Genomic DNA, 24,741 nt, shown 5'->3' with positions numbered 1-24,741 from the left:
ATTGACCCCGAGTCAAAATAACCCTCTGGGCGACGACCTCTCGTGCGTATTTCCACCGTAGGCAGAAAAAACTGCTGTCGAGAAACTCGCAAATAAACGGACAGGAATTGGGTCCCTTTTTGGGACACTAATCCGAGAGTTGAATTTAAGCAGAGACCAGACGGAGGACTGGAGAACCAGTGCTGCTGAGTCATGACTGAAAACATTATTACAGCACCCGCTAACAAGGAAGGAAGAGGGGTGGGAACGGTTTCTATAAAACCGGTTGTGGATGGTTTCTAGAGACCAAGAACGGATGGGAATGGTTTCCACAGGACAAGAACGGTTTAGAATGGTTTCTAAGGGATCAGGCCTGGGAACGGTTTCTATAAAACTGGTTGTGGATGGTTTCTAGAGACCACGAAGGGATGGACATGGTTTCCACAGGACAAGAACGGTTTAGAATGGTTTCTAAGGGATCAGGCCTGGGAACGGTTTCTACAGAAGCAGAGTAGAGAACGGCTTCTAGATGCCAGGCAGTGCAAGATACGGTTTCTACCAAAAAACAAGCACGACAAAGAGCGGCTCTTGAGACAGTGACAACATTGTAAAGATTACAAGGTAAATACCTACTCCTCCTTATCTGGTTCTTACTGATACAATATCTCGTCTCATACAGTATACCTCCTTTCCGATACAATAGCTTATACATCTCCATTCCGATACAATATATCTCATACAGTGCCACCAATCCGTCTCGCTCATGTACAACTACGAATGAATAAAAAATAAATAGACTTCATAAATAAACGTATTACTGTACAGATAAATGAAAATAAGACAAATTCGAGGGAACTGAATACGTGGCTTGAGTTTTAATGGGAAAGTCCCGTGACATATTCCGTCCCCGGACACACGCTTCTCGTGACACGTGTTGATCCGTGACACACGTCGGCCTGGCAACACTTCTGCCACCACCACCATCGCTCAAGCCCCTGACACCACCACCACCACTTTACTGGTGTTAACAACCATCACTCCATCAGGCCCTGAAGCTACCACTGCCACCACCAGTGCCAACAACCAGCGTCTCGTGACACGTGTTGATCCGTGACACACGTCGGCCTGACAACACTACTGCCACCACCATCATCGCTCAAGCCCCTGACACCACCACCACCACTTTACTGGTGTTAACAACCATCACTCCATCAGGCCCTGAGGCTACCACTGCCACCACCAGTGCCAACAACCAAGGAGACTTCAGCCCTGAAGAAAACACCACTGCCACCAGCACCAAACCCTGACACCACCAGTGCCAACAACGCCCTGACCCCACCACCATATGAATCCCTCACCAACCTCCCGCCGTCGTGATCATGTAAGCTATTCGTGCCATGCAACACAATGTAGGTCATCGTGAACCAATGCCTCGTGTGCTTCGGTGATAATCATCGACATTCCTGTGCTAACTTTAATCAAGTGAGCTATAGTTACACCGTGATCACGTGAACTGGCTCCAATTTCATCGAGTTTTATCTCTACCCTGAACGAGCTAGCTCTATCCTAATCAACTGAGTTAGCTCTATCCTAATCAAGTAAGCTGCTCTGCACTAATCTAGCGAGGTAGCTCTACCCTAATCTAGCGAGATAGCTCTAATCATGGTAGCATGTTATACCCTAATCTAAAAGTCGTAACCACTTGAACGCGACGGTACGATCCTTCGGCGCGAAGACATGACCTTTGACCTGACCCCTTAGGATCCGGTCAAAAACACTATCTATAATAATACTGAAATAACGCAGGGAACAAAGCAGATAATGCTATCAAATTCTTCTCATTCTACGATTTCGTTTCTTATTCACGCAGACATTAATTTATCGAAAATCACCCTCACATATGCTACAATACTGACGTCTCATTACTGCCAACCTCCATTGTGTGGCAATAATACATAAATAAGTAAATCCTGCAATTTATTGCATCTACATTCATTGCAATCCAAATGTCAATTACTGTCTCAATTTCCAATAAAAAAAGTAATACAAGTCAATCACTTGAACTCACCGCTGTCTTGTAATCAAAAGTATTATTTTGTTGCATTTGATTCCATTTATATTCAATATAATCTCAAAGGTCAGATTTTTCATCCATTTCTACTGCGAAGGAAAAAAATATCACATCTCATGCCATGGCACTAACCGGTGTATGGTAAAAAAAATATATATATATATACAGAAGGATAATTCTATTGCACTTAATTAGATTCATTTCCAGTGAAATTCCAAAGATAAATTCTATTATCAATTCCCACTGCAAAGAAAAAAATTACATTTCATTCATTAACCAGTGTATATGGTGATTAATCAAAAGCATAAATGATGACATATTAATATTCAATGTAACTACAAAGGTTGACTGAAGTCTCGGTGGATCCTCCGTGGTGGAGCGGGTACAGTTTTCTGACACTAACGCATTCGCGGGGCCGCCCAGGGCTCGTGGGCATGGGTTCATATCCTGGCTGCGGCAGTCGGGCCACAGTCAACCCAGCTGTTCATCCATTCCCTCTGGGATGCTTCATAAAACGGGTACCTGGCTCAGGCGAATGTGTGTGTGTGTGTGTGTGTGTGTGTGTGTGTGTGTGTGTGTGTGTGTGTGTGTGTGTGGCTGATTCTAAGGCCTCGATCGGGGCTCCAGCTGCCCCACGAGAGGCTGTCTGCTGAAGCAACAACACTCCCTTCTGGCTTCTGCAAAGTGAAATGTTTTGTTCCCGCCAAAGTTAAGGGATACTGCCCTCATAAAAGCAATACTTTCTCACAAGAGTTCCAGGACTCGTATTTATGAGTAAAGTTTCTGAGTTATGCTTCTCATACCTACGACATATTGCCATGTAGTCTCCGTTGCTTTGCTGTGACACCTTCCGATCTAAACCTGTTACAATAATGTACGTAATTTTGTTATGTAGAATCCACAGATTTGTTCGACCAACTTCTGGTCTAAACCTTTGTAATAGTAATTATATAATTAGTACTGTAGTTTCCGTGGTTTCCCCATAAACATCTGATTTATACATGATCAAAATGGATACGAAAGAGTTCTGTAGCTCTGATATAACCCTCTTATTTTAATAGTCGTAACAGAATTATACATGATCTCGTTCTTATAGCTTTGTCAAAACAGCTTCGCATCCATATTCTCCTTATATAAGAACCTATAGAGCATACAACCTACATCTGTCATTAGAAATCTTCAATTTCCACTGTGACTTACCTTTCTGACTTCATCCACACACACACACTGCCAACACGGAGCTCTGAAATCGGCGTCTTACCTGCAACACAAGGAAAACACGAGATGGTTAGGAAACTGTACGAATATATCAGAATAGGAAATAACAATCACAGGATAATTACCATACCAGTAAAAATCTGCGGAAATGTAATACATGATATAGCCAAACACTGACCACCCATACCTCAAGAGGCCATAAGCGCCAGAATGCAATGGATGCCATCTCGTACACGGCCAAAGAATGATGACCCCCACCATAAGAAGCTATAAGTGCCAGAATGCAATGGACGCCCTCTGATCTTCCTCGTACTTTGCACCAACCAAAACGCGGCTATCATCACTCGGAGATAAACATTGGCTTCGCAACAAAATCCTGATCTCTGTGATTCAGTATGAAACATAACCGTCTCTCTTTTTTTTTCCCCCCCCTAAAGGCCCTAAAGGTTAAAGTTGGGAGCATCGGTGTCCTGGTAATTAGTCTCGGAACAAAGGCGTAGAACAAAGCCGCGGGAAAACTCAACAGATTGTACATCCGCACATCAACAAAGAACATGTGCCTTTTTTACATCTCCATCATTTACAGGGGATTATTTGGTCAACGGTAAAAAAAAATGTAAAAAAAAAAAAACGTTCCGGACCAACTAGATCGCTGGAAACGATCGCACACAATCGTATTGACAATAGCAAACCGGAGGATGTATACTTGGGAAAGCCAGACGGTCCTCGTCTACACAGACGCGAGACAGGACAGTAGAGCAGAACGCTTCCTCCTCCCAACACTCACCCACTCCCTCCTAGTGGTCTACGGCGAGGTCACCCACTGGTGGACAGTAGTAATGTCCTAAATTCCTAATCTACTACACACGAGGACATGATAGTTCAACCACACCAGTCAAAAGATAAGAAAGATAAAGTACCTAAGGGATGGGGGCACATATGCAACTTGACTGCCCGACTCGGGTTTAAAAGTCCAGCGCGGTCTTCATCGCCAGACCCATCCATAGCTCGCAGTGTGGCCAGCTGTCCACATCCCAGGCGGTCCTCTCCCAGTGACTATCTCTCACACATCTCACTCACGTGGGAGAATAAAAGGAGAGGCAGCCTAAGACGAATATCATCACCCACTAAGGAACGGGAAGCAGGAGAGAGCAATATTACGGGCCTTGTACGATACCCTGGAATATTACGGGCCTTGTACGATACCCTGGAATATTACGGGCCTTGTACGATACCCTGGAATATTAGGGCATGTACGATGTCCTGGAATATTACGGGCCTTGTACGATACCCTGGAATATTACGGGCATGTACGATGTCCTGGAATATTACGGGCCTTGTACGATACCCTGGAATATCAAGTGGCCTGGGTGATGTCCTGGAAACTTGTGGGCCTGAATGGACAGTGTGGAGGTTTGAAAAAGCAAGCACAGATACCGAGCATAGAACACTGTAGCAAAGACTCACAGAGACAGCACAGATGTGCTGGAAATGAGATGTTTGAGGACAATGTGTGGTGTGAGGTGGTTTGATCGAGTAAGTGACGTAAGGGTAAGAGAGATGTGTGGAAATAAAAAGAGCGTGGTTGAGAGAGCAGAAGAGGGTGTTTTGAAATGGTTTGGTCACATGGAGAGAATGAGTGAGGAAAGATTGACCAAGAGGATATATGTGTCGGAGGTGGAGGGAACGAGGAGAAGAGGGAGACCAAATTGGAGGTGGAAAGATGGAGTGAAAAAGAGCGAGAGAGAGAGAGAGAGAGAGAGAGAGAGAGAGAGAGAGAGAGAGAGAGAGAGAGAGAGAGAGAAACATATGAAGGGAAAAGACATTTCGGAGAGAGAGAGAGAGAGAGAGAGAGAGAGAGAGAGAGAGAGAGAGAGAGAGAGAGAGAGAGAGAGAGAGAGAGAGAGAGAGACGGGTCAGTGAAAGTCAAACCTACTATCGAGCAATCTCCTGTTGATTTGAGTTGGGGGTCTTGAGTTTCGTTTGACTTCAAACTCGAGATGGCTCTTCGCCAAGCCGCCCAAGTCAAACTGAAACCGATCTTTTACCTCTGGCCTCACACAATGTGAAAATGGAAAGATCTTTCGAACCAGCTGAGCTAGAGAGAGAGAGAGAGAGAGAGAGAGAGAGAGAGAGAGAGAGAGAGAGAGAGAGAGAGAGAGAGAGAGAGAGAGAGAGAGAATGTCATGAGGCCAGGGGCCTTCCTCTCTCACTCCTGCCTGTGACTTTGGCCCTGGGGGTAGGTTGTGTGTGGTAGCCCTGGCCTGGGTCACAACAACAAACACACATTATGCTAAACTCCTGAATAATGGAGGGGACGGCCTCCTCTCCCCCTGCCGGCATTAACCAGGACTCACAGGAGCCTGAATGGCACATTACACAGGATCCTCACCGGCTCCGGTGCCACATTAGACGGGGGCTGGCATGGGGCCCCGGGTGCCGCGTTGGACAGGACTCGCGCCACAGCTGGTGCCACACTGGACAGAAGCTCTACCAGACCTGGTGCATGGAGAGAGAGAGAGAGAGAGAGAGAGAGAGAGAGAGAGAGAGAGAGAGAGAGAGAGAGAGAGAGAGAGAGAGTGCATGGGGACAATTATTAAGTGATGGGAGCGACGATGCATTAATAAAATACCTGAACACAGTGTTGTATGTCGGCTTCGAAGCCACGTCCCTAACTCCAAAGATGTACCTAGAAGCGGCCTGCAACCTTGTTCCTCTGACGAACCAGGCTGTTTGAGACCATGAATCTAAGGATTCAGTTAAGAGTCGAGACGAAGAATACTTGACTAAGATCCGTCCAATCAGTTTCCGGCAGGTCTACGTTTCAAACACCTACAGATAATAAAGCTCAACGGTTTTCCAAGTCCGCTTCGACACGCTGTAAGTCATCTAACAGACTTCCTTGCCTATCATACACTCCCGGAGGATGACTTTGCGTGTAAACCTAAGCCTGCGGGGTAGCGGTTTACATCAGCCCGGTTGACCAACAAACCAGCAGCTTATGCTCTGCCTGATCTGTGGAGAGGGTAGAAGACCCTCCACAGTCTACGCCCGGCACACCCAACCTGAGGGACGGGAGGGACACTGAAAAAGTGAGGTCAGTAAATCCGGTTAACTATTACTTCCTAAAATTTGCATGCACATTTGCCATTCCCTTTGTGCACATTTCATGCGTTATCACTCCACAGTCACATTTGTCAAAGGCCTTTGTGAGGTCAGTGTAAATAATATCAGTGTTCTTTTTTCATCCAAGGCTTTGAGGGTAAAATCATACAAATTGTGAAATTTAGTTTGTGAAAGGCGGGAGCAACTAGGTCTGTATGTCCGTGATGTCCTGGGTATGTATGTGTTGGTTGATGCCGTACACACCCGACATCTCTTCATCATTATCTCACCAAAATGTCTTATAATGAGATGGTATAGCAACCTCGACCCGTTGTCTTCTGAGATCTTGTGACAATCGGGCTATTCCGACACACTTGCTCGTCCGCCACGGTTTCATTGCTGCATTATAACTACAAAACTTTTGGACATATCTTATTAAAAATAAGGCGAGGAGATGATCGGGAGGAATGTTAAATGGTGTTACTGATTTTCGGGTCAAGAGGTCAAAGGCCAAGAAGACAATTTCGTTCCCGCGCCGTAAACGTGGGGTGGACCCACGTACAATTAGGATAAACGTTTTCCTCTACATAAGAAAGTCAGCTATTGATCATGAGCTCATCAACAGGTTAAAGGTTAAGGACGCAGCCCCACTTTCAGGTGATTTCCCTACTGTGCCATAACATCTACTGGACAGATTTCACAAAAACCTATCATAGCTTTCTAAACCAAGTGACACAATAATTACTTCTAATATTTCTGTTGCTGGTGAAGTGTCATCTCTCACCAACGTTCATAAGTTCAGTCATCACGCATCTGTTCACGTAAAAATATTGAGAAAGTAATACTATCTTCTGTTCATGAACTTATATAATATGTAGGGGCCAAAATTTTGGAGGCATTTATTTTTTTTTGGGGGGGGGAGACTTTCTGCACAGGAAAAGCAGTATTTTGGGATCTTTTGTGTTTCTCGCACAGCTCCTTGATAATTGCATTTCCTGATGTTGGCGAGATGTTTTCAATTTCTGCACAAAGGCTTCAATTCCACTTCCCAACCTTTGCCTCGTCTGAAGAAGGAGCTGGGGGCGATCAGGGACTGACTCATTTCCTTCCGTCTATTCAAGATTCGACCTCCTCGTTCCATTTTCTTTCCATCTGCTCTCTGGGATGTTTTGCCACTTTATCTATAGGATCTGCTCTGCTATCCCATCCCCAACACCATCACAGTTAGGCTACTTCACCATCCCCAACACCATCACAGTTAGGCTACTTCACCATCCCCAACACCACCACAGTAAGGCTACTTCACCATCCCCAACACCACCACAGTAGGGCTACTTCACCATCCCCAACACCACCACAGTAAGGCTACTTCACCATCCCCAACACCATCACAGTTAGGCTACTTCACCATCCCCAACACCACCACAGTAAGGCTGCTTCACCATCCCCAACACCACCACAGTAAGGCTGCTTCACCATCCCCAACACCACCACAGCACAGTAAGGCTACTTCACCATCCCCAACACCACCACAGTAAGGCTGCTTCACCATCCCCAACACCACCACAGTAAGGCTACTTCACCATCCCCAACACCACCACAGCACAGTAAGGCTACTTCACCATCCCCAACACCACCACAGTAAGGCTACTTCACCATCCCCAACACCACCACAGTAAGGCTGCTTCACCATCCCCAACACCACCACAGTAAGGCTACTTCACCATCCCCAACACCACCACAGTAAGGCTACTTCACCATCCCCAACACCACCACAGTAAGGCTACTTCACCATCCCCAACACCACCACAGCACAGTAAGGCTACTTCACCATCCCCAACACCACCACAGTAAGGCTGCTTCACCATCCCCAACACCACCACAGCACAGTAAGGCTACTTCACCATCCCCAACACCACCACAGTAAGGCTACTTCACCATCCCCAACACCACCACAGTAAGGCTGCTTCACCATCCCCAACACCACCACAGTAAGGCTACTTCACCATCCCCAACACCACCACAGTAAGGCTACTTCACCATCCCCAACACCACCACAGTAAGGCTGCTTCACCATCCCCAACACCACCACAGTAAGGCTGCTTCACCATCCCCAACACCACCACAGTAAGGCTGCTTCACCATCCCCAACACCACCACAGTAAGGCTACTTCACCATCCCCAACACCACCACAGTAAGGCTGCTTCACCATCCCCAACACCACCACAGCACAGTAAGGCTACTTCACCATCCCCAACACCACCAAAGTAAGGCTGCTTTCCCAAGCCTCCAACACAACCACAACATACCCACCTCACCATCCCCAACGAGGCTGCCTCACCGTCCCCACACCCTCGCCAATCCACACCCCCCCCCCCCCCCTTTACACCATTAAAGATCGGAAGTGGTTATTATGCCGGTAAGTCAAACGATATTAAGCCGTTAAAGCGCCCTGAGTGGTCAGTACGAGACGGCATCGGTAAGTCAAATGATATTAAAACCGGTAAGTGCTCTGAAGGGGGGGCCGGTGCCAAACGTCCACTGACGTGCACTGCACAACCACTGCAATCATATTCCGGGTGTGTGTTTCCACCGGCAACGAGCCCTGGCGTGTGTTGTGTGACTCCTGGCAATCGCAAAAGCCGTTCTGCGATGCTTTCACCCACTACTGAAACCCCATCTCACTCGTTCACGAAAGAGGAGGCAAAGCTGAGCTAGGTGTGGCTAGGCAAGGCTAGGCTCCCACTCCCTAGAGGTCTACGAAGCTCGAAGCCTACACGATAGGGTGGCAAAGGCTAGGCTCCCACTCCCTAGAGGTCTACGAAGCTCGAAGCCTACACGATAGGGTGGCAAAGGCTAGGCTCCCACTCCCTAGAGGTCTACGAAGCTCGAAGCCTACACGATAGGGTGGCAAAGGCTAGGCTCCCACTCCCTGGGAGTCTATGAAGCCCGAAGCCTACACGATAGGGTGACAAGCTACACGATAGGGTGGCAAAGGTACACATCACAACCCTCTCATTTCCGGCATCAAACACGAGTTGTTCGCCACCGAAACATTTCGACGCGGAGAAAATGACGTTAACACACGTCTCGTATTGTCCAACCGGATATCACCTGACGGCTTAATAGCGTTTGACTTACGGGATGCCATCACACACACTGACCAATCAAAGGCCTGGACGGCTTAACATCGTCCGACCTATCGGTGCCGTTTCATAACTGACCAATCACAATCGCTTGACGTCTTCATATCGCCTGACGTACGAGTACCGCTGAGCCCCGTCCAATCAGAGCGCTCTAAGGCTAAATATCCTTCGGCCCGCCGGTGCCGCTTGGCGTAAAAAACACAACTATCGCCCGAAAACACCAACAATACCCCGATATCTCTGCTCATCCAACCAATGTTCGGCTCCTGAGAGCCAATATAAAAGGACTCGCGAGGGAAAGAAAACGCTTCTTTCGCTTGATATCCCCCCCCCCCCCCCCCCCCGGTTTCTTTAAAAAAAAAAAAATAAATAAAAAATGGGAAATTATCTCCCCCCCCCCCCACCCCCCGGTCTTCGCTGGTTGATTACAGTACCACAATCTCTGGGCACTGGAGCCCCTCCTCCCAGGAGGGGTGACTTAAAGTGATTATCAGCCTCATTATCGACACCGTCGCAACCCCGCCCCCCCAAAGAGCCTTCAATCCCCTCCCCAAAGAGCCTTCGCCTCCCCCCCAAAGAGCCTTCACCTCCCCCCCCCCAAAGAGTCTTCATTCCCCCCCCTCCCCCAGTTAGAAGTACCGTAGCTATGCTGCGCCATGCCCCTCAACCATAGTTTTGGAGCGTCTATATCATCCTGTACACAATGAGTGCGTCTACATCATCCTCTACGTCCAGTTGGTGCGTCTATATCTTCCTCTACGTCCAGTTGGTGCGTCTATATCGTCCTCTACGTACAGTTGGTGCGTCTATATCGTCCTCTACGTACAGTTGGTGCGTCTATATCGTCCTCTACGTACAGTTGGTGCGTCTATATCGTCCTCTACGTACAGTTGGTGCGTCTGTATCTTCTACGTACAGTTGGTGCGTCCATATCATCCTCTACGTACGGTTGGTGCGTCTATACCGTCCTCTACGTACAGTTGGTGCGTCTATATCTTCTACGTGCACTTGGTGCGTCCGTATCATCCTCTACGAACAGTTGGTGCGTCTATATCATCCTCTACGTCCAGTTGGTGCGTCCATATCATCCTCTACGTACAGTTGGTGCGTCTACATCATCCTCTACGTACAGTTGGTGCGTCCATATCATCCTCTACGTACAGTTGGTGCGTCCATGTCATCCTCTACGTACAGTTGGTGCGTCTATATCTTCTACGTACAGTTGGTGCGTCCATATCTTCCTCTACGTACAGTTGGTGCGTCCATATCATCCTCTACGTACAGTTGGTGCGTCTATATCGTCCTCTACGTACAGTTGGTGCGTCTATATCTTCTACGTGCAGTTGGTGCGTCCGTATCATCCTCTACGAACAGTTGGTGCGTCTATATCATCCTCTACGTCCAGTTGGCGCGTCTATATCTTCTACGTACAGTTGGTGCGTCCGTATCATCCTCTACGTACAGTTGGTGCGTCCATGTCATCCTCTTCGTACAGTTGGTGCGTCTATATCTTCTACTTACAGTTGGTGCGTCCATATCTTCCTCTACGTACAGTTGGTGCGTCCATATCATCCTCTACGTACAGTTGGTGCGTCCGTATCATCTTCCACGAGGCTCTCGAATGCCTGACTGGCACTGCGCCACAATTCAGTACAACCATCAACGTCGGACGTGTTACTCCCACTCTGGATAACACAATTAAGAACTGCAGGCTTTAGTAAACACGTCAGTGGGCAAATTACCCACGCATCAATTAAGCTCGAGTCCTAGCGGTCCTGCAGGCTCAGAGTATAACAACAGCTCGCTGGATCAAGAGATGCAATACGGCTCCGGCCCAGCACCAGTTGGCAACACCACTGAATCCATTTACAAGTAAACTCCCAACAAGAACCCTCCTGCTCAGCTCCAACACACAAGGCAGTAAACACGATCCCTACTTACTCAGGAGGGCTTACACAGCATCCTAGGGAGGGGGGGGCCCAGGTCTGACCTAATAATTTAGATACATCCCCTTAATGTGTATCTATCTTTCTCTGCTGCGCTATCACTGGGGTCCTCCTTAACTCACCCCCCCCCCCCACTCTCTCTCTCTCTCTCTCTCTCTCTCTCTCTCTCTCTCTCTCTCTCTCTCTCTCTCTCTCTCTCTCTCAAGAGCTAGCCGACAAATACCCTCCCATTCTCTCTGTTGCCTCCAATCCTAAGGTGGAATATATATATATATATATATATATATATATATATATATATATATATATATATATATATATATATATATATATATATATATATATATATATATATATATATATATATATATATATATATATATATATATATATATACAGAGAGAGAGAGAGAGAGAGAGAGAGAGAGAGAGAGAGAGAGAGAGAGAGAGAGAGAGAGAGAGAGAGAGTTAGTGTGTGTGTGTACGCAACCCAAAACAGCCCACCCTCATTACATGAAAAAAATACACATTAATGGGGTCGTTAAGATCCATTGTATCCTCACTACGCAAGACGATTCAATGAAAGAAAGAAAGAAAAAAAAAAGTTATGTGTGAGAGTAACTCGAGCCGCGACTGACACAGTGGCAGTGTGGAAGGACGAGAGGCAGGGCGGAGCGAGGGCATGAATCAAACGACGGGGCCTCTGAGTGCTAAAAGTCGTCCCTACTGTCACCAGGGTCAGATGATGGGGGTAAACACATTGGTTTCCCCAGCAGCCACCAAACACACACTGCACTTCGACCACCTCCGCCTCCTCCCTCCTTCCCCTCCTGTATAATCCTCCACGCTTTATGCCACACACAAGCTCCTCCACCAACTCCTCAAACCCCCCCACCCAAACCACTGATTATCCCTTCCATCCCCCATGATAACGTTCGAGGTAATTCACCGTCACACGCCATGGTATACAGTCCCAATTGAGGCTGGATCTGCAACCCATGTCTCACCACCATCCTGCTGGCCTAACACCTTCCTCCATGACCCTCTCACGTATGCAGTATCATACACAACCCTCGAAGCAACAGTTCGCTCTACAGACCTTCCCCGAGTCAGGGAAAATCCTCGCGAATGAGGAACTCATGGAAGACAAGCCTTGAAAGCTCCATCCCTTGAAAACGTTGAAGATAAACCTTAAAAGATCCGTCGCTTGAAAAAGTTCATCCCTTGAAAACGTTTAAGATAAGCCTTAAAAGATCCGTCACTTGGAAACGTTCAAGATAAGCCTTAAAAGATCCGTCAATTGAAAACGTTCAAGATAAGCCTTAAAAGATCCGTCACTCGAAACGTTCAAGATAAGCCTTAAAAGACCCGTCACTTGAAAACGTTCATGCACGATAGTACGAAACGGATCCTCTGCATGGAAGACGCCCATGCCGAACAGGCCACAAATGATACCATCCAAGACAAGGTTCATACATGCAAATCAAAGTAAGATACGAAAGATTCCTCCCGCAAAAATTGTCTAAGACAAATCTTGACAACAAATCACATATGGCACCTCATCATACACGATGTTTAGAGTCGAATATCATACGAAACCCTTCATAAAATACATATACATCAAATAACACACCATTCACGAAAACCCTTCATAAAATGCGTACATACTTCAATCAACACACCATTCAACGGATTCGTCATGACAATACAATAAAGAGGATCACGTGGATAAAACCAGAGAACAACACCCGGCGCAAAAACTCTTCAACGGCAATACGAGTCAACAAGGAGCCTCTCGGTCCCCCAGCCCATACTGGGAATGGCACAGTAAAGACGCAAAACGGAACAAGAAGGCAAACCCAGAACACACAACTCTGCTTCCATCACCCTGAAGCATTAATCACCGTGCTCCTGATTAATAACCCAACTGCCTCAGCCCAAGCGCAAACACGAATAGATTTTTAAACAGTCAGACGGGAGAGTTCACATCGGATTGGGACTCCCGTGAACGTACATTATCTATTTACATTTAAATCACGGTAACTCTGAATCTCAATTTCTCTCTTGATGTCCCTCTCTCTCTCTCTCTTCCCTCTCTCTCTCCCTCTCTCTATCCACCCTCTCTCCCATACTACTCCTATTCACTCCATCCCAGTCTATCTTCCTCCCTCTCCCCTTTTCTTTTCCACTCCCAGCCCCCCCCCCCCTCTCTCTCTCTCTCTCTCTCTCTCTCTCTCTCTCTCTCTCTCTCTCTCTCTCTCTTCCACAATCCATGTTTAACCAGGCCATCAACCTCCTTCCTAACAACTCACAACATAATAATCCTGTGCACGGCCCCCTTGACCCCCAACTTTTACCACAGTCGGACATGCAGACACACCAATCAGTAACTACATAAACCAATAAACGAATAAAGAAATATACCTATTATTCAACGGTCCATAAAATAATTGAATAACCACATCAACCAACAAACGACTAAGTAAATAAACCTATTGTTCAAGTCAATAAAATAATAACTACATAAACCAATATACGAATTAAATATACCTTAACATATCTCCTTCCATTTATGCATAACACCCAAAACCAGGGGTTACTCCATGACCCCCCACCCCGGAGCTCCCTTTCATTCTACGATTCCCCTGCTCCTTAAGCCCTCCGACCCTCACCCACCCTCCGCTTTTCCCCCGAGCACGACCACGCCTAGCGTCATGGAGTTAGCTGGCCAGAGCCTGAGAGTGTTTGTGCGGTCACGCTGCACTCATTAACCAACTTCGTAACATCCGAAGGTGCTCTCTCTCTCTCTCTCTCTCTCTCTCTCTCTCTCTCTCTCTCTCTCTCTCTCTCTCTCTCTCTCTCTCTCCTAGGGCGGCGTGTACGGTGTGGCATTCACCCTGAAACACACGTGAAAGGTAGTTTTTAAAGACTTCTCGAGACCTGGTGGTTGGGTTATAAACCTGACGCTCACGGCCTTTAATGATCCCGGGGCAGACGATAGGCCTACAGCCCATATCACCCATCCATGCCACCTCCTCCCTCACCCCACCACACACTCTGATCACACGAGGCGAGATTTGGGTGTAGATGATGAGCGAATGCGATAGAATATGAGGTGGTGCATGGTAAGGACGGTGTAGGGGGGAAGGGATAGACCATGAGGAGCCATGGTAGGAAGGTGTGAGCATAAAAGTAATTATACGAGGAGACGTGGAAGGATAGTGCAAAGGGGGGAAAAGATAGCAATATGAGGGGCTATGTTAACTGGGTGTAACGGGAAAAGATGATTAATGAGTGTGGGGGGAATGGTCGAGAAAGTGCAGGGAGAAGGAAACGCTTGTCACCTTACCTTGTCCACTCATCTGCCTCATAATCTCGCTTCGTCGGTGCATCTCTCATGCGTCGGGCTATGAGGCAGGACCAAGAGGATTAAAGGCAGAGAGATAACACCCGACTGGGCAAGGAAGTTCAAAAGGGGAGAGATTGAGAAGAAAACGTGATAAAAAAAAAAAAACGGACGTGAGAATGAGGTGGATGGATATGAAGGTAAGAAGGAAGAAGATTCAGGATGTGAGGGATGAAGGAAGAGGTCGAGGACGTGGGGAGAGAATCATCCGGAAAAGGAGAAGAGGGTGTAAAGGAGAGGGAGGAAGAGGCGGCATTATTAACGGCAACTTGTCCACAGGATGCTGGGAGGCCAGCCGCTCCCTGGCTGCCCGCTGTTTAATGCATCCGACACACGGAGAGCTGAGGGAGGGGTAAGAGGTGTGGGGGCGTGACACAGGGTGGTGCAGGAACCAGGCTCGGAGGGACAGGAACCAGAAGGGGAGGAGAGGAGTACCACAGAGACGACTGGCATGAGACAGGGAGGGCAGACAGGGCAGGACGGGAACCAGCCAGATTGGGAGGAATTACCACACAGAGGAGAGCCCAGTGCGCACCAGCGGACGGTAAAGGAAAAGAGCCAGAAAGGGAAGGAGTACCAACAGATGGAGGGGGGGAGGAGAGGTCAGACGATTCCACACACAGCAGACCCTGTGTGATGCCGCAGCCATGTATATATACGTCCAGCTGGTCTTGCTTGAAGCCACGGCGAGAGAGAGAGAGGGGGGGGGGTGAGAGAGAGAGAGAGAGAGAGAGAGAGAGAGAGAGAGAGAGAGAGAGAGAGAGAGAGAGAGAGAGAGAGAGAGAGAGTAGGCCTTCGCGTGAGGCCGCTGCTGAGCCCATAAATAACACAGTGCCCTCTCCTCCTCCTCCCTCCTCCTGGCGACCACTCCGGCGCCTTCCCCACCCAACCCCCCATCACACCCACACCAACCAATACATTTCCTCCTGGTTAATGTCTAACTCCACCCTCCCTTACTTGATATTTTTTTCGCTATTTTTGTCGCTAAAAGCTGTAAACTTACTAGCAGGTGGTGCTAAAGATTATCAAGAGCCCACTAAAGTCCAAAAAAATGTGATATATCTATAAAAAGAAAAATAAGTTATCCATAACAATCATTTAGTGGTCAAAATTAGGTTACTTCTCAAGTGACTGTGGCAAAGAAAAAATGATCTCGGATGAGATAGTGACATACATATCTCGTAACGTTGTGTGTGAATCATCTCTGACCTCGCTGATCCAACGATAGTTGAGTACTTACGAACACAAATGATTGACTAATTGTGACGATCTCTTACGGGAGACAGCTTACAAAAAAAAAAAGAGGAGAAAGCTTTCATACGTATACATAAGGAAAGGACTGGTTTAACCGTGTCTCATTTTCTTTTTCATGACCTTCCCGGATGATTAAGACGAGAAAAAAAATTCCACACACGAGCAGTTCAAATTAATACTTGCTGCCATCTTATTCATTCCCTACCTCAACTTTCATCCCAGATGGCCAGTACTGGGGCACGCCCCGTGCCACACGTCACTCATTATACATAAGACTCACACACCAGCGGCGGACCAAATCTTTAGTCGACCTTCCGAAGCCGAAGTCTACCGCAAGTGTCACTCTACCTTGCACCACCTGACGCACCTCCCACGGTCAAGGGCGGCCCTGAGGCCGCGTCAGCCCGCGTCCCTGTAAGTGCCATGGTTAACATAATCGCACATACGCCTAGGGGCGGAACGGAGGAGATGGGGAGGGCCACGAAATGGGTGATGGGAGAATCAATGATGGGTGAAAAGATGAGGATTGGAAGACGCTGAGCATCCTCCTCCACCAAAAACATTCCCCCGAAACTTGAACAAAGTCTCACTCCTTACACACACACACACACACACACACACACCTCTGCTAAACATATTCAACCCCATTTCAAAACAGCTTTTCATTAATCCCTTTCATACTTCCCATTCCCATATCCGCCCCCAAAGGTCTTCGTATATCCTCGTGCACTGTGCCTTCTGGCCAGTAAGGACCCGCTGATCACACCCTGTAATATAAACAAAAGTCTCTCTTACACAACCTGTAGCCATAACATTAATCGACCTTCCAACCTGTGCGAGGCCAATCAATGATACAGCAGTGGCATCTAGACGAACCACGAGATCGAATCTCATCATCCTATCTATCTTATCAAAGACCACTTAAAAAAATATGACACTGCAACATGAGAGTATCATGGTCTATATTGTAAGAAAAAAGAGTATCTAATCGATAAAGAAATTCTGAAGAACTGCCACATAACCTCCTGGTTCCCCACACACAATGACACAAACAAGAAGACACTATAAACCATACTTCTTTAACCTCATGATCACAAATGACCTTAAAAGAAAATCTATTTCCATTCTGGAAAAAGGTGATCATGAGGTAATACAATAGGACTCTTCCGACGATGGCTTCAATTCTTTAAAAGCTGTTAGGGAAAAAGACTTTAGAGCTACGTGAAATAAGCTGAAGAGAATTCAGGCAGGGAAAAGATGCTGATAAAATGTATATAGATCTGGGGAGAAGACAATGAAACAATGAACAGAGAAATTTATACCAATCAATAAGAGGCAGAAACAAAAGAAAAAAAAAAAAAACTTCTGAGGGAAAAAAATGCAATCATAAAGCTTGGGTGAGCATATCAACAGAAACCACTTCTACTGAAACTGACACAAGGACATGATACCGACACGAGTCTCAACGGAACACCGAAAACAAATGATAAGACAGCATGATCATGTGTACTGCACCCTGCCACAGTGTCTGTATACTTACTGGACGATGACCAACAGGGAGCGACCTTTTTCAGGCCTAAGGAGACCCAAATTTCAGACCCACTTTCGCAAGCCCTTAGCTTGCCTACGAGATATACGTGCTTCAACGCTTCTAACGATTTGTTAAGTTCACAAGCAATGCATCAACTTTGAGATACGACTAATTATTAGGAAATATCCTTCACATAAATAAAATATTCAGTTTCGAGTATATTTACCTTTTTTCTAAGCATTTTTTTTAATGTCAAGCTGAAACGTAAAAACAAAAAGCTAGCAATTTTAGGGGCCATTATTTCGAAGATTTAAGGCTTGAAGTTTCATTCATGAAAAAAAAAATACTTATTTCCACTTCTGCAGACCAGTGTATATCCTACCACCAAGAGCAAGGTGTTCACGGACCATACTAAAAACTCAAGACCACAATGGAACCATGACAAGATGTAGGGGAGACACTGTTAATAAATGATTCAGGGTAATTCAACACAGTTTTTGAACATGAAGGTGATACAGTTCAAAGAAAATATTATAATCATTCACTTCCTGAAGTGTGGGCAAGTGTAATATTGTACCAACATGACAAGGGAATACTGTATACCAGGAAATAAATATGACACACGAACACAGGTCTACATATGACACACGAACACAGGTCTACATATGACACACGAACACAGGTCTACATATGACACACGAACACAGGTCTACATATGACACACGAACACAGGTCATCTAGCACAGATAACACACATCCAAAGGTGCTGAGGGATATAATAAATGTGATTTCAGAACATTCGACCTTAATTATAAATCAAACTAAAGTGGACACACACACACACACACACACACACACACACACACACACACACAAATCAAGACCAGAAAACCTTCAAAGAGTGTTGCGTTAAAAATCATAACCTACCTGAAAGTATTGTTTGAAACGAAATAAATTACTTTATGAATACATTGTTCGAACACAGCGTCAGAAGTGATAAATCTTGTCTTGCTTACTTATCTGACACAGTCAAAATGACAAGACCGAAATTCGTGAAGAAAACGTATCCTTCAAAGCATATTCAAGATTAAACATCATCTTGGTATAATAAATGCTCTCCTTATCTAGTGACTCTACATAGGACCATTCAAAACATCTTTAAAAATAAATCAAACTAGTAAAAAAGTTTGCTTAAAGACAACAGCAGTAACTTTGGTGCAATCTGCCTGAAATAATTGCCACTTTTATCACCACTTTTAGAGATAATCATGATGTATGGCAAGTATGTTATCGCATTTTTATTGAAAAAAACTGATGTGTGTGTGTGTGTGTGTGTGTGTGTGTGTGTGTGTGTGTGTGTGTGATTGCATATAAGCTTTAATCACCACACGAGTTTTAAAGCTTTTTTTGAATAAGTGCACAGGTGCATGACATTCGTAATCAGTATAAGCTCTGGTATTCCCCGACTTTGAAAGCTTATCATGACAACAACGAGGAACTGACCTGTCGTATTCTGCATTGTCGTGGTCACACCTCCCGTCCTTGTATTCCTTCCAGCTGTCGCCGTGTTTACAGGTCGTCAGGAGGACTACGTCACGTTCATTATGCAAGTGGTAAAGGCTGTTACGTGTTTCACTACCAATACCGTACACATATCGCTTGCCCTTGAAGGATAACAGGTATTTCTTGGTCCCTGGGAACTTGTTGGATTCCAAATAGCCATCGTCTCCACCACGTTCAGGGTGAGTCTTGTGAAACAGTGGAAGCGAAATGTCAAATCCCCTGCGAAAGTTCTCGTGAGAAATACTGGCTTTGGCTAATATAGCCTTACCAACATCAAAGCCTAAATCTTCAGTGTACTCAGGGAAGGTGCCAGAGTAAAGATTGAATATTATGTGGTTCTGTCCATTGTTCCATAATGGCAAACGCTGAATCCTATGTGGCATATTCCGTACATATTCTTTACTTAACGTGTCCCGATCCAAAGTGTCTAGACTCAGAACAAATATACATGCTTGACTAGGGTCTGACGTGTAGTAATGCGAGTCCTGTATTACATTGAGCACTTTCATGTAGCTGTTGCTTGGTGACGCACTGTCATCAACGGGATACACATACACTTTGAAATCTTTCTCGCACAGGGTGAAGTCGAAACACGTCTCCATGCGACACTCCTTGAACGCCAGAGTGTTTTCGTTCTCCATGGTAGTCCTCCTGTTCCTGAACTCCGGACTTGGGGATATGTCCTCGTCCAGGACCAGGTCGGAGTCTTCCGAATAGCATGACAGGTGCTGGTACCACTTACTCTGTCGGTGACTCTTAAAATGCCGGTAACCGAAGTAGCTAAAGGACAGAAAAGCACAGCAGCTAAAGAGCAGTAGATATCGTTTCTTGGCCTGCATTCTTCTAAGGCTGTCTCTCTTCTGGCTGCCTCAAACGATCAACATGATCTTACCCACTGGCGTCGACCGTCAACACACAAACACAAACAAACAAACTCCACGAGAACCGAGTGGCTCGGGGTGTTCTTAAATCGTCTAGGCCTGGTCTTTCATCACATCCTGGGGGCTACACATCTCTGGTGACACAGCTTGCCACTCATGCCATCCTGACCAGACGGAATCACCGAGCACACACACAGTGACATAGCTGTTCTGTGCTATCCCGGGAGACAGCAGAGCCGTCACGCCGTCTCATGTCTTGTTTGGGTTCGGCCACACGATAACTAACAAGCCTTTTCTAGCCATATTACGGACTGACAACGATTATTGCACTCATCCACGGGTGTGCGGGACCTTGAGGATACTAGCTGCTCTCACGGATCACATGATTGTATCGACTATGACGAACAACTGTGAAAAAAAAACAGACAAAGGGTTTGCTACCGACCATACCCAACGCCTGTAAACACATCACTGGTGTCTTCAGGTCGCACCAGGTGCCCTCTGGCGACGCTCTCGCTAAACTCCGCCCGACGTCACACAACCGCGCCAGCTTTAAACTTACGCCTGGTGGAGCCACAATCCGGCAACCTCTGCATTTTGAATGAGTGGTGTGTGGTGTGGAGTATGACTTAATGACATTCAACTGCTGATAGCTATTTAATGTTAAAATACAAACACGCCGTCCTGCATCGCTACGCACCATCTCAACCCCAAACCCACCACCTACGTGAACATTACCTTTCTAATTCATACATCACAGTGATCGAAATCAAACTCACCACCTACGTGAACATTACCTTTCTAATTCATACATCACAGTGATCGAAATCAAACTCACCACCTACGTGAACATTACCTTTCTCATTCATACATCACAGCGATCAAAATCAAACTCACCACCTACGTGAACATTACCTTTCTCATTCATACTTCACAGCGATCAAAATGATTCAGACTTGACTTTTAAAGTCATTTAAACGACTAATAAACAGATACCTGTAAATATTTTCGCATCTGATGCTTCAGCAAACCGAATTTAAATTCCAATACCGGCCACAGACAGATATCAATTTTCTTTAACCGTATGATTGAAAATATCAGAGACGTTTGACAAAAGTCTGGTTACGTTGGGGAAAATGATCACGTTAACTATCTATCCCGCTGTTAACTACTGACGTATCTGAATACAGAACTGCCACTTCCCTCTTATGAACCGCTCACTGGCGGTGCGTGGGAACGATGGGGCTATGCCACCCTACTCAACACAGTGCAGGGGAATAAACGTAAAGAAAAAAAAAGGAGAAAATTATAAAAATAATTAAAAATCGCAACAAATTTACGAAAATAATTAGCAATCGTGTCCCCAAGTGATTGGCGTCAAACCGGCGGTGAATCCTGCAATATCACACACACACACACACACACACACACACACACACACACCATTTCAGACGGTGTGACGTAAGAGAAGGTGTAAGATATGCTCAAGGGTTCACCCCGAGGCCAAACGTATGTTCAATTTCCAACATACTTTGCTCCCGCGTCCCCTCCAACCTTGTGTAATTTACGACGCGCAGGCTAGGTGGCGTGGAGGCCATCTATCTGGGTAGTTATCTCTACCTATCTACTCTCTCTCTCTCTCTCTCTCTCTCTCTCTCTCTCTCTCTATATATATATATATATATATATATATATATATATATATATATATATATATATATATATATATATATATATGAAGTTTACAATTACACTGAGCAAATATCTTCGAAAGAGATAAATGTGACCTTTTAAAATAACGAAAATAATGATACTAATCTAGTACACTAATCAACATTAAGCTTAAAACAGGTATGGGACATTACGAAGAAAAATACGACAAAAACTAAAACAAGCAGATGATGATTCCTAGAGAAAACGGTGTTACATCTTACGCAATAAGTGAAATAACACACTTCCTAAAAATCAAAAATTAATGATCTACTTGATAGGAAGAAAACGGGAACGCAGAACCCTATCGAGATGCCAAGTGACGGTTTGAAAATCATGAAAAACAATAACCAAACACACACACTGTGGGTCCTTGAATTTACAATAAATGAAAAATGAAAAGTAAAAAAAAAAAAAAAGAAAAAACCACAACATACAAAAAATAATGAATAAGATAACTCACTGTTGCCACTTCCGGTGACGGACGGCAACCAACCATCACAGACTGGTACACCGACGGCCACAGGGACCAGAATCTTATGATAGCAAGTATGAAAATAAACCTTAAAGTCAGTGATATCATCGCAGCACCAAATGTTGTTTCTGATATATATAAACAATATATATATATATATATATATATATATATATATATATATATATATATTTTTTTTTTTTTTTTCTTTCTTTCAAACTATTCGCCATTTCCCGCATTAGCGAGGTAGCGTTAAGAACAGAGGACTGGGCCTTTGAGGGAATACCCTCACCTGGCCCAATTCTCTGTTCCTTCTTTTGGAAAAAAAAAAAAAAAAAACCGAGAGGGGAGGATTTCCAGCCCCCCGCTCCCTCCCCTTTTAGTCGCCTTCTACGACACGCAGGGAATACGTGGGAAGTATTCTTAATCCCCTATCCCCAGGGATAATATATATATATATATATATATATATATATATATATATATATATATATATATATATATTGCTGTCTGTCAATTTCAGTGTATGTATATTTCACATAATACATGTGCAGTACTGCTGTATATCATCCAGTCTTGCAGAGGACTCTGTATGTATATTCACTCCTACGTATATACTGGTTTATCTGCAAGCCAGTATATCTGCTGTCCCCCCCACCCCACCCCCCTCGAGTTATCACAAACTTGCACATATATCTCTATCATCTGTAGAAATATAGGCTCGTCTATCCACTGTCCAGCATCTACATTTGCATGTGGTGCATCCAAAACTATAACATATCTTTTCAGTGTATGGGTAAAATGAGGTGAATGGGGAACCCATGGGTGAACTGAGACAATCTAAGTGGTAACCGAGTTGAAGAACAACAGAGAATGACAGGTCAGTACGTAAACGTGTCCTTTTCTCCCTATAAATTCGTGGCAGAATGGTTGATTTGAGTGACACACGACCACTGCCCGTTCAGATGCCTCCTTTTCTTCCTGGGAGCGAGACCGTATAATACGATTCCGTCTCCCCCCTCTCTCTCTCTCTCTCTCTCTCTCTCTCTCTCTCTCTCTCTCTCCCAAAGTCCTATAATATCTCTACTGGCAAATGAGGAGCTCTTGATTAATGTCTTCGATCTTTCAACTCCTATTTCTTTCTGTCCACCCGAGGTGGCCAGGACTGGTGTCTGCTTTGCCCGAGCCATGTCTGTCACGATAAAGATAAAAAAGTCTTTATTTGTACGAGTCCTTCGCTTCATTCACGTGACAAGTATTTTTCTTTGTGTGTGTGTTTGTAAGTGTCACGCGTATTCCACGCATTTTTCCCCCACCGCACACAAATATACGCACCAATTCTCACTGGTTCTGGGATCATCATTTCAAAATCCAAAACCAGGTTGTTCGCTTTTATAACTCGCGTAAATATACCATCGCGAAGGTTAAAAAAAAGAAAAAAAATATGTGACTTCTTGATGTCTGGAAAGTAAACAAGGGATTCTTTGTCAGATGTGTGATGCTGCGATGTCTGTGTCCCGCAATGGAAGTACACAGACATTATGATCTAATTCAAAATCATGGCGAAGATGGTGCCTGCATTTTTAACCTCAGTGCTTGGCAAAGATGGCGCCCGCATTGTATACCTCAGTGCTTGGTAAATATGGTGCCATCATTATTGACCTCAGCGCTTGCTGGAGATGGTGCCTTCACTGGCACTCTGCGTGAGCTATCTGGTGTGGACTCTACTTTTTCTGCTTTCAATTATCCAACACACGATCCCACAACATCTGCTCCCGGTGACCCACTTCGCCGCGATCCGTGGGCAACAAGACCCCAAGACTCTGGGAAATGAGTAAGGCAAAGCGGGAGAGAGATAGCGTCAACGGATTCCTGACATACAATACTGTGAGACACGAACACGGGAGGTGATGTGAAGAGGGAGGTTTGTGGGTTAGAGAAACACAAGAAAATAAAGCACACACACACACACACACACACACACTATAACATGTGAAGATCTAAAGGGAGATAGAAAGACAAGTATCAAGATGCAAGGAAAAAGAGGGAATCAAAGTAATTTACTGAGACATAAGTAGAAAAAGATGGGCATTACACATAGAGACGAGCAAAACATTACATAAAGGAACAAGCAGATAAGCAAGAAACTGAAAAAAAAAATGCAGAGGGCTAAGCAGGGCATTTGGCATGAGAGAAGATGGGGAGAAACGACAAATGGAGACCAGAAGGTCAGAATGTGGGGAGAGGACCCAGCGGGAGGGTAAACACGACAAGGTTCTGGTAGGGACCTCCTCAAACACCAGCCCTTAGCCCAGGTCACTTTAGCCCAACTACCTCACCCTCAGCAAAGCCCTCATCCTAATCAACACCCTAGGTAACAATCCACCTAGCCTTTAATCCAGCTAAGAGCCAAACATCTAACCCAACAGAGTCGTCAACATCGAAAGTCGAAGACC

The 24,741-nt window shown here is 45.4% G+C and overlaps 1 protein-coding gene across 1 annotated transcript in view; it reads right to left on the bottom strand.

The window, feature by feature from the left end:
* Positions 1-20,573, bottom strand: part of ttv (exostosin glycosyltransferase 1 ttv) — a 355,264-nt gene extending 334,691 nt beyond the window's left edge. Inside the window, exon 1 of the mRNA XM_071684917.1 lies at positions 19,160-20,573. Within this exon, the coding sequence (XP_071541018.1) occupies positions 19,160-20,058 (899 nt within the window). The 5' untranslated portion in view covers positions 20,059-20,573. The remainder of the gene's footprint in view (positions 1-19,159) is intronic.
* Positions 20,574-24,741: the final 4,168 nt, after the last annotated feature.

This window comes from Panulirus ornatus, chromosome 39 (genome assembly GCF_036320965.1).
Source record: "Panulirus ornatus isolate Po-2019 chromosome 39, ASM3632096v1, whole genome shotgun sequence".
Lineage (NCBI taxonomy): Eukaryota > Metazoa > Arthropoda > Malacostraca > Decapoda > Palinuridae > Panulirus > Panulirus ornatus.
Note: the sequence above shows the minus strand (reverse complement) of the source record. Positions and strands in the feature narration are given on the sequence as shown.